Source organism: Adiantum capillus-veneris, chromosome 20 (genome assembly GCF_014529385.1).
Source record: "Adiantum capillus-veneris isolate H3 chromosome 20, ASM1452938v2, whole genome shotgun sequence".
NCBI lineage: Eukaryota > Viridiplantae > Streptophyta > Polypodiopsida > Polypodiales > Pteridaceae > Adiantum > Adiantum capillus-veneris.
In genome coordinates, this window is record NC_140950.1 from 140319597 (window position 1) to 140330827 (window position 11231).

At 42.9% G+C, this 11231-nt stretch overlaps 1 protein-coding gene across 2 annotated transcripts; it reads right to left on the minus strand.

The window, feature by feature from the left end:
• Window positions 1-449: 449 nt before the first annotated feature.
• Window positions 450-5621, minus strand: LOC147433312 (serine/threonine-protein kinase Nek3-like). Of its 2 annotated transcripts, none has more exons than XM_086492913.1 (14): window positions 5112-5621; window positions 4837-4903; window positions 4669-4734; window positions 4517-4563; window positions 4386-4431; window positions 4215-4295; window positions 3924-3966; window positions 3789-3838; window positions 3564-3645; window positions 3424-3473; window positions 3136-3209; window positions 2995-3046; window positions 2289-2903; window positions 450-2072 (listed from the first exon to the last, which is right to left on the minus strand). In XM_086492913.1, exons 1-14 carry the CDS (start codon window positions 5240-5242, stop codon window positions 858-860), a joined length of 2619 nt encoding a protein of 872 aa, XP_086349039.1. In that variant the 5' UTR covers window positions 5243-5621; the 3' UTR covers window positions 450-857. The 2 variants fall into 2 exon arrangements, with proteins under 2 accessions (XP_086349039.1, XP_086349038.1); XM_086492912.1 differs by having other exon boundaries at window positions 450-2075.
• Between the last annotated feature and the right edge of the window lie 5610 nt (window positions 5622-11231).

Consider the following 11231-nt stretch of genomic DNA (forward strand, 5'->3'; position numbering starts at 1 on the left):
CAAATGAGCTGCCCCAACATCTTCCTGAATAAATTAGAGGTTCAAGATGTTTACAATCTAGTCCACTTATACTCCAATACATTAGGAGTGAGGTTATGCAAATTGCAAATTTGAGCTTTCAAAATTAAGAGGCTCATTTGGTGTGGGTTTTAAAGTTATACATAATGCTATGGTAGTTGATGTTTAAGGTATCAACTTATGAATTGTCTGATGAGTATGTTGTTTTACCATCATCCAAAATGAGGTAGAGAGCATTTGGGATGCTTCTACCTTCGAGGGCCTCTCTCTTTCTCCACAGAGGAGCTTCTCTCATTTTTGGACCCTTTTTCCGTGTTATATTGCTCAAGAGCTAAGCTACAGTACTCGAGTCTTGAAGGACGCCACGGTGCTCAAGTGATCCTCGTACAAAGGCTCGGTTTTTGTGTAGAGAATGGCGAGCAAGGGTATGAATTGCCTCCAATTACTGTTGCCCCGCGCGCGCGCGCGCGTGCGTGTGTGTGTGTGTGTGTGTGTGTGTGAGAGAGAGAGAGAGAGAGAGAGAGAGAGAGAGAGCCATGAATGCAAGGGAAACAATACAGACAAAAGGAGGAGCACAAACTATCTGCTGGATTGAACACAAGCTGTTATGTGGTGAGCTTGGATTTGAATGCTGTGTCCTCGCTCTGCATACAATGATGAGTGGGTTACAGGAGTTGTTTGAAGATAGCAAAGAGTTATTCATGGATAAGAAGAACTTGTAATGAAGAAGAGGTTTCTCTGCAAAATCCCCACGAAGAAAGCATGTAGCTCCTCTGTGTGTGATTCTGGAGTTTCTAGAAGCATCAAGCAGTCTGGATGGCTTCTGCTATTCCATGTTCCTACAAAAATGCTGCAGGACCCTCAAGCATCGACTTCAAGCTCTTAGAGAGCCACATAGCTGTCTCCATGGGAGAAGAGTGACCTCTTCCAAATGGCTTGAGCACAATGGTGAGCTCCTCCAATCGCTGCTGCTGAAGGAGCTGCGCGCTCAGCTCAAGCAAGCCTTCCAAGGCATCTGCCCTTTGTCTGAATGGGCTCACATCGCTGAAGCTTTTCTTGCCGTGGAGGTCAATCTGTTGGTTTGTTGCACTCACGGCTTGCTCCTTTGAAGCTTTGGAGCTGAAACCTACAGATTCTGAGCTTGCGTCTCCTTCCGACCTGGGCAAACTCTGTAGTCTGCTTGTAGTTGATTTCTGTTCCTTTTGCTCCCCTGCAAGCTGGAATGTGCTATGCCTTATTACGTGAATGACATCATTGTATGCAGGACGAACAGAGCCTGGAGTTTTCTTCTTCATGCTGATGGTACCCTTCTCTTCTGTTTTAGTTTGTTGTTCATTCTTGTTATTAAAATAAGCATTAAAATTTGAAGAGGTCACAGTCGCATCTGACGGTGTATCCGAATTTGGTTTACTTGCTTTGCTAAGTACAAAAGAATCTATGGCTTCTCTGCGACGTGGAGTTTTGGGGGGAAAGTTGCCGTCGTAATTTTGACCACTGCTTGCTACTTCCTCCTCATGGATTGTGTCTTGCGTAGAGACACTAAATTTTGGGATTAGATCGAGTCTTGGCGAATTGACCGATACGTCAGGGGATTGATTTTCTATCAATGCTGGCCGTTGCGTGGCCTTCTTCACAGATTCAGGTATTCTTGGCAGTCGAGGAGAGTCCAATTGTCTGCCCTGTATGTTAGGCTGATGATTTCCAAGCGAGTTTGGGTGTTTGGATGAGCCTACATTGAGTTTACCATGTGCAGAGCTTTTTTCAGTCTCCTGTGTAGCTTGGTATGTTTCATAGTTGCTTTTATGCGGAGGTAAGCTAGCCTTGCGAGGGGTTGTATTTCTAGGGCTACTAGCAGCGTGCGTGTGGCGGGCATTGACTGGTGATGTACTCCTGCGTGCCACTGTGATTGGATTGCTTGGGAGAGGCAAGGCAGCTCGCCGTGATGTAGGGGTAGAGGGTATACTTGACTTGTGCTTTGCCAGGATGGTAGAGTCTTCTGAATCCTCATGTAATGCTTTTGACTGGATTCTTATCCTGGGAGATTGCCCTGTCAACTGCTGCAAGTGAGGAGTGTGAGTGAACACAACAAGATTGTGAAATACCATGAATGAAATGCAAGAATTTTGCCATTGAAAGACTGCAGAGAAATGCGTCTCATTTTGTGAATGGTTTTCTTGATTATTTTTGTTAATTAATATCAGCTGCCAAGCCAAGATTGGGAGCTGGCCCTGAGATCATGTATATATAAGAGTCATTGAAAGTGCACTCACATAGTTTGATGTATGATCTTGGGCCACCATTTTTGAAGAATCGCTCCTGAAGCGGTAGGCTCCTGCTGTTTCAGGTGTTCGAGGGGTAGTCACATAGGATCCTTTCTGGGCCCTGCTACCTGTGGCTTGCGAAGGCTTCACGTTTATTTTCCCAATACCGGCTCCCTTGTTATTCATGGGATTTTCCGCAAGCTTGCGACGATTGCCTGCAGCATAGTAGCTGTCTACGTCTTCCATCCATGCTGCTGCGTTTGCTTTGTCATTTGGAGCACCTTTGGTTGGCACATATGCGGCTGTGCTTGGAGCTTCCACATCGGACAAGTGCCACGTCTGAGAATCGCTTCCGTTGTTGTCCTCAATGTTTTCTCTGCGTAAAATGGTGACTTTTGCATCCCCATAATCATGAGCTTTCTTTAAGCTAGCTTTTACACTCGCACTATAGCTCTCCCTATCGCTACTAAAGAGGCTTGTGTCATGGCTTATGTCGATGATTTCGTCGTCGAGATGAAAGTTACGCAGAGCTCGCTCTGGAGTTTCAGCCAAGATGAGACCGCTTTGAAGTCTGCATTTTGCCACATAAGGTTTGACATGAGGATTCTTCAGTAGCTCAGAAGCCTGAAAGCAAGAGTACATTATTTTCAGATATTTGGTGGCTGGCAAAAGAGAGAATTAACTGATTTTATGTCGAAAAATCAATGAAACTCACAGTGGGGCGATGCTCAGGGTTTTTTCGGAGCATGGTTTTGACCAGATTTTTACTGCAAGACGAAGGTTAAAAAGTCGTACATAAGTATTTGCTGCATATTTACATTTGGGCTAAAAGAGGTGGCCTGGTAGGTTATCATACAATGTTCCTGAGTACATGCTCGGTAAAGGTCCAATCATAGACTTGTTCACCTTGCTCACTAGTCCTTGCATATCCTGTTGATTAGAAAAAGCTGAACAAAGTGGGCAGGTCTGAATTTGTTGCATAGCATGGTGCGAATATGGAATGTAAAATTTGTTGCATAGCATGGTGTGATATCGCAAATTTGGAGTGTAAAATTTGCACTTATCAAAGAACCATCTAGAGTGGTATCACTGATGTATGAGATTTTCCTTTTCTTGGTACATACATTGCTAATTGAGTACTTACAAAAGCTTTAAAAGCGGGTTTATGTGCGGCCATCTCGAACAGACAGCATCCTGGAGAATATAAACCGATCTAAATCAAAGAGACAATAATGTTGCTGCTGCATGCGTTTGAAGATAGCTGTAGAATCGATGCGGTTGTACCTAGAGACCATATGTCCGATTTAAACCCGTATGGGATATCAGCAAGCAGTTCGGGGCACATGTATGTGGGAGTGCCCACCACCTGGCAAGAAGGTGTGCTGTATAGTGAGAATGTTAGGCATTCAACCAAGGTAGAGAAGATGAGCAGGCTGCTGTTAGAACCGGAACAGCAATAGTGCTCGCAATGCTTTAAACATTGAATTGAATACTATGGAGGGCACATACTGATGAGGCAAGATCATCTGCTTTCAGCATCTTCGCAAGCCCAAAGTCTCCTGTAGCAAGGTCGATTAAGTTAGTAACCATCGGTCATTGAGCATAAGAAATGATTACTAGGTATACCCCCACACGTAGACGTACCGAGCCTGATTCCATGATCTTTGCTAAGAAAGATATTGGAGCACTGCAGGTAAAGTTTAATAGAAGGGTTAGTAAATGAATTCAGATTGAAAGGGATTAATAGTTTTCCTCTTTGCAAAATGTTTCTTTTAGTTTTTTAGGGTACACGGGAGCAAGGGCGGATCGGATTTGTGTTTAGTAAACGCATTGAGTGTGAGCAGGCTTCTTCTTTTCAATTTGAGATTTGCTTTTCCTTTTTGTTTTTCCAGCCTTTTTTCTTGGGCAATTGTCCATCTGTTTGGCACTCGGCACCTTCAAGTCTCGATGAAGAATGTGGTTTGTATGAAGGTAATCAACCGCCAGCAGAATTTGAGCAAACCATGTGCAGAGTCTCTGAAAGGAAAGGATCGCAAAAACACGAGCCAAGTTGGTACGATTCATAAATCAGCAAATCGATGTCTTGCAGAGAAATTTTCAACTTACATCCTCAGAAAAGTATACTCCATTGGCTTTTTTTATGAACTCTGACCTGTTTAATCCATGCAGAAGGTAAGCTCCAATTGGGCAATTTGCATTTGGCCATACAAGGTATGAATTTGCAATGTCTAACTCACATGTCTCCGCCTTCACAGTATGTTGTCACAATGCACACATGGCAGCCCTGCAGTTGGAGGAATTAATCAATCTCTCTCTCTCTCTCTCTCTCTCTCTCTCTCTCTCTCTCTCTCTCTCTCTCTAGGTGCAGGGGGCTTCCCTCATCATTTACCTTCTCTACCCATGACTCCTTATAGCCAATGATAAATGGGTGGCGCACCTTTGAAATTAACGCCATCTGAAAGCTCACAATTATATGAAAGAGGGGTCATCATGGAAAATAGAAGGTGTTCTTTGTTTGCAATGGAATTGAACCATCGAATGTAATGTGCATATATACCTCCTGATGTGCTGATCTGCGGCAACGATCGGTTTGGCGTGCTAGGCGTATTTTCTTTAGGACATACCTGGAACACATGACAAACATGTCATTCAGAAAGCAGAGATATAAGCTCTCCGCCATAAGTTAGTCCAGAACATGATAAAAGTTTGCTCAAATATGGAGAGCGCTAAATTCTTGGGCACAAGGGACAAAAGTTGAGTTTTCCTGCCAAGCTCAGCCATTTCTAATGCTATTAGCAATAGTGAGAGATGGTGGTGGTCTGAGCATATTACTTCTTTCTCTCTTGCTTGTGGTAGACAAGAATGGCAGAGCCAAAGGCGCCCTTGCCGATTTGCTCCAATATCTCATACTGGTCCATCTTGGACTCCATTTGGCTCTCTCTCTTTGATGCTGACCCAATCATGGATTAGCTACATTCGTTGGGGCGATTCGTTACACAATACATGCTTTGGAGGTGCACTCTTGCTTGTGGGCGCTTGCAATTTTGTGGTTTTTGCATCGGCGTGTACGTGTGAAGATGGAGGCCTCTCAAACAACTGAGTGTGCATGCATATATGCGTGCTTGTAAACACGAGTGAGTGATAGTAATGGGAGGCTATCTGAGACTAATGCAGGAGATTGATGATTTGCTGTTATCATAGACTGGTTGGTGTTTGCATTGTGAAATCTCTCTCTCTCTCTCTCTCGCTCTCTCTCTCTCTCTCTCTCGACCATACACAGATGCCTACTCTCTTTCTGGCTATACGCGCCCACCCACATTTTGTCATCGCATTACACGCAGAGTGCCAGCATTCCTCTCTCTCTCTCTCTCTCTCTCTCTCTCTCTTTCTCTCCATTAGTCGTCACATTACACGCGGGGTGCTCTCTCTCTCTCTCTCTCTCTCTCTCTCTCTCTCTCTGCCTGCATTTTTAAAAGCGTATTTATGGGGGCGTGCATAGAAGTGGATGACGGTGTGACTATCAGAATCTAGCTGTTCTCTCTGATCTCTCTCCCTCTCCCTCTTCTCCAATTACCGCACGGCGGCTTACAATTGCACAAGTTTGATGCTACCGGTACACATTTCATGATTTTTTTAATCAAGAATTACACCAAAAATTCTCTCAAAACATTTATTGGCAATCCCAATTGTAAGGGCATTCTAAAATTATTTTTGGCGATGAATTGACATTTTTTTATTCAACTTTTGTATTATGCATCCATCATATGCCAACGCTTTCAATCTAACTATGACAATACCAAATATATCAAACAATTTAAACTTAAAAAATTAAAATGGCCTTCCTTTCACATATAGAGAGAGAATGTTAAAATGCAAACTAAAGTATTTATAGTCTATGTTGAAAAATAAGATTATTCTCTCTCTCTCTCTCTCTCTCTCTCTCTCTCTCTCTCTCTCTCTCTCTCCCCAACACACATGCATGTCAAAGGAAAAAGAAATTGAATTTGTATAAAAGTTTTTATCCAATATAAATCAAACAAATCATGTCCTTAAAAAACCTTTATGGTGACTTTCTTTTAGAAAAGTGGTTTTGCTTAGATATAAAATTAACTCATTTTATAGGACCCTCCATTTCATTTTAAATGATCAATTATGTAGGGTAAACCCTAGCCATGGGTTTGCCCTCTTACCTTCTTTCTCACAAGGCATACATGCCATGTGCGACGACCCATAGAAGATACATCAACTACATTTAATAAGCTATGATCTTATCCCACCTTCGGATACTCTCTCTCACACACTCCTATATCCCTTGCTAGCATCCCATGCAAGTGGCAAGTCCTAAATCATAGCTTAGGTTAGCTTCAAGCCTCCCTCCTTTGGCTATGTATCAATCTCTTTTCCAATCTAGTGTATTGCTACTCCATTTTGCACCCACATTGAATTCACTTGTGATTAACACCATCATGCTAATCATCCATGGATGGTATTAACACTCATCCGCCCTAACCTAAAACCATCATGTGGTATCAGAGCCTCACAATAAGTAATATCATCTCTTAGCCTTATTAATCCCAAGCATTTTTTTCCGCTAAGCATCCATCCTAACATAAACCCATCATGTGGTAGAAGAACCTCATGATGGGTAATATCATCTCTTAGCCTTATTAATCCTAAGCATTTTTTTCTCTCTGCTAGATAAGGGCCCGATTCCATCCTCGTACAAGATAGCAACAGTTGCTGCTCAGTTATTTGCTTGCCCTCAACCATCATCAATCGCCCTTGCAAGCTTATATTCCTCTCGACCGCTCTCTGCGTACACTCCGTCGAGCCGCTCTTGAGCATCTTCATTGGCTTGAGTTGCAGCATGTCACGAATTGCACCAAACCCAAGGCTTTCCCCTTGCGAAGACTTGGAGGCTCAAGCTCCCTCAGCCACCTGAGTACCCTCGACCACCTACAATCGACTCTCAAATTAGTACGCTGCATATTACCATTCTATAGGCACCCCAACCTCGGTTTTGTAAGGGCTTCAAGTCTTCACCTCCTCCGTTTCCTATTCTCTACAGACAGTTTGTCAAGGCCAATTGATTTTCAACCGATTTCTTTTTCACTTAACTCTTCATAGTTTAACTTTCAATCTTTATTAAAGGGAGCAGAGAACCATAGTTGTTGTGATATACCCCGTTTTGTCTATTGTCATAGAATTGCTCAAGGGGGAGCATTTGCTATCCTTCATGGATCATTGCTTATGTGCCCCACATTGTAATGGGCTAGAGAATGCCAAGAGGAATCTTTTTCCTTGGTAAGACCTCCCAAATCCAAAATGGACAAAGAATCTCTAGAAAAATTTATCGACCAAGGTTTTCATACTTAGCAAGCCAAAGTAACCTCATGAAGAAAAGTATGTGGAGAATTTTGAAGCCATTAACTGAGAACTGAGAACGAGAGGACAGAAACACTAGGGTAGCCATTGCTAGGTATCAAAGGAGTGATGAACACACCTATGGCTTTCTTGTTATTTCTCTTGATGATAACTATATCCACTATCTAAATGAATGCAAAACTTCTCAAGAAGCTTGGCTCACCCTTGAAAGACACTTTGGAGAAAAGGCACTTAAAATGCAATATTATGCACAGACTCACAACAGAGCCAAGAGAAGACATAGCTTCCTTAGTCAATAGGATGACAAGCATTTGCACTCAACTTACCTACATCCAATGCCCTATTGGTGATGAAAATAAGGTGGCCATACTTGCCAAAGTTGTGCTCGATAGTACCTTTGAGCAAAGAGTGACAATCTTTATGGAAAAGGAACTTGTACCTAGCCTAGAGAACACAACCAATTCACTTCAAGACCATGAGAAGAAGAAGGATCCATAGAAGGACACTAGAGGAGCATTTGTGGTTTCATTCAACAAGTCCAAGAAGTGTGGGAGAACCAAACATGCTACAAAGGACTGCTACATTGTCACAAAAACTAATATCTAATACTCTCAAATGATTTTCTCATGTTAAATTGATCATTTAATATGGGGAAGTACCAAGGAAGTAAAAGCAAGAATATTGGTAAGGCTGCCAGACCGGTCTCTGTCAGGGATCCAAAGGGGGACAGTCTGCAAAAGAGCAATGTGCTTCAATGGGGCTTAAAAGACCTAAGGTTCATCTCCATTAAGACTTCCATAGGCTAAGGTTCCAAAAATTAACTCATTTATCCAATGGCCAAAGCAAAGGGAAAATTGGATGGTCATGGCAAGACTAAACCGTCTTCCCACATCTCTAGGAAGGAGGGGGCGAGCCCTTTTAGTAGCGGATGAGAGAGAAACACACACACACACTCCAAGGCTCCCCCTTTACACAAAGGGAATACTAGACACATGTCAGGCTCTTAGGCCACTTGCCCCCAATCTCCCCTCAAATCCTATTGGATGGCCATAGAAGTGGACCGATGAAAATTAGGCTAGAGTAAATTTAGTCTAATCAATTTAAAAATGCCTGATAAAAGAACCAATAGAAATTAAGCTCCCTAGAAGACTATTGGATAGTCTACCAAGGGGTCCAATGAGCATTCAGTAGCCCAATGGCTTGCCTGATTCCTATTGGCCAGAAGACTGAGAGGTCCAATGAAAGTTTAATTGAATTATTTAATTACCTAAAGCTCTCACAAAAGAGGAAAGGGGGACACTTGTTAAAAGGCTATCAACTATGCTTCTAATTTGTGATTGGCTAAGCTTTATAGGAGCCAATGGGAGGCCAACATGAGCAATTAGCAAGAGGGGTCAACCAAGATGAGAGAGGGGGCTGCATTTTACTCTATCACAATCATACACACAAACACACACACACACACACACAACTCATGTGTGCAAGAAGAACTCCTCACAAAAGAGGAAAGGGGGACACTTGTTAAAAGGCTATCAACTATGCTTCTAATTTGTATTGGCTAAGCTTTACAGGAGCCAATGGGAGGCCAGCATGAGCAATTAGCAAGAGGGGTCGACCAAGATGAGAGAGGGGGCTGCATTTTACTCTAACACAATGATACACACACACACACACACACACACAACTCATGTGTGCAAGAAGAACTCCATCTCCTTCTCCAAGCGTTGAGATGTAGAGGCCTACACCAACAACTCTTAGCTATGGAATTCAAATCCAACCAAGAGCCAAGCTTCAATGGCATGCTCATCTCCTCTACCATGCTATTTACTAAGCTAAGCTATGCTATTAGAGTGATTATGTGAGGAGAATACTTATTTCTCGTAAGATACCTCTTCTTCCTCTCAATCTATTCTCATTCCCTGCTAGCTCTTACCATTTTTGAAGGCGTGTGAGGTCTTGGGACTGAGGCTAGGGATAGCAGATGTGTTTTTCAAGCATAATTTGGTGCATGAATCTTCCATCTTCATTGCATCAATGAGGTTTGTCAAGTACAAAGAATAAGAAGCTCTCACTCATTGTCACATTGTGCTCATATAGTGAGACTTAGGAGTTTCACCCACATCCTGTGTACTCTCTCTCTCTCTCTCTCTCTCTCTCTCTCTCTCTCTCTCTCTCTCTCTCTCTCTCTCTCTCTCTCTCTCTCTCTCTCTCTCCGCATTCGCGCACTCACAATTGGTATCAGAGCTTTGGCGATGCGCGTGCGACGGCTTCCCGGTGAGACGGAAGCGTCGGAGCTCTCGGCTATGGTGGCTTGAGCTCGGCGGAGGTGGATATGGCTTGACGATGTCAGATCTCAGCTTAGGCATATGTACTTTCAGCTTGTGTAGAGCTTGTGTAGCAAGCCATTGCTGAATTTTTGCAAAAAAAGAGCATGAACAAGAAGTGTTGCAACTCGTTTTTGCTGTTTTTGGCTCTCGAAACAGTGTTTTTTGCATATCTCCGTCACACGGAGTCGGATGGATATGATCCAAGAGTCTAGGTTGGGATTTTGGCACATTCCAGATGCGATGGGGATGTCCGTATTCTGAAATTTTTCTCTAAATTACAGCAGGTGCAACAATAGTAAGTTTATGCTGCGTTTTTGGACCGAAACGGAGGTTTTATCTCTCACACCCGGACTCGGATACATGTGATCTAGGAATCTACCCTAAGATTTTGGCACATTCCGGATCCGTTGGTTGTATCAGATTTTTGAAATTTTGAGTGCTGAAGTTTTTGCAGCAGCCCGTCAACAATCTCGAAATATCGAGGTTTTGCAGTTTGATTTCTACAGTGTAGAGAGTGATGCGGTTTGCATCTTTGGCTACGTATGGAACACTGTGGTGCTATTTGAGAGAGAGTTCACCTTGTTTTTGCGTATGCAAGTGATGCTTTGGGATGTGATTTTCGGATTGTTACACATCTGGATGCGATTTCATGCGCATTGTTTGACTATGTGGGGTATTTCAGAGAGCTTTTTTAGCACGGTTTTGTGCAGTTTCATGCTATGTATGCATTATGCAGATACAGTTTGAGCTAGCCATAGCTCACACGTAGCAGGTTCACAGGTTTGCGGTGTTTTTGGACAGGTACACGTCCATAGAGCTACTTCGTCAATTTGCCAGGCTTTTGGCATTGCATGTAGACCATTTGTGGATTTTGCTACTGAGACGGTGTCTATTGTCATCCGTATTTGGTGAGATTTTTTGAGTTTTTGCTCAGTTTCCAGGGCAAACTCTAGTGGATTTTTGCCAAAATTTCTCGCCATGGTTTATGCGTATTTGCAGTTTGCTCTCTTATGTTATAGTGGTCGATATATTCCCATTTTGACAGTGATCGAGTGTTTACTCTCACTTTTGACAAGTTTTGTCAATTTGGACACGGTTTGGTGTTCTTGTATCCACTCTCGCAGGAGTGAGGATTTGCATATGCTTATGTGGCTACAATACAGGCTAGTCATAGGTTTCACAGGTTTTTGCCCAATTTTGCAGGCATTTTCTCTTGTGGGACGCGTTTTGAGCTAGTTTG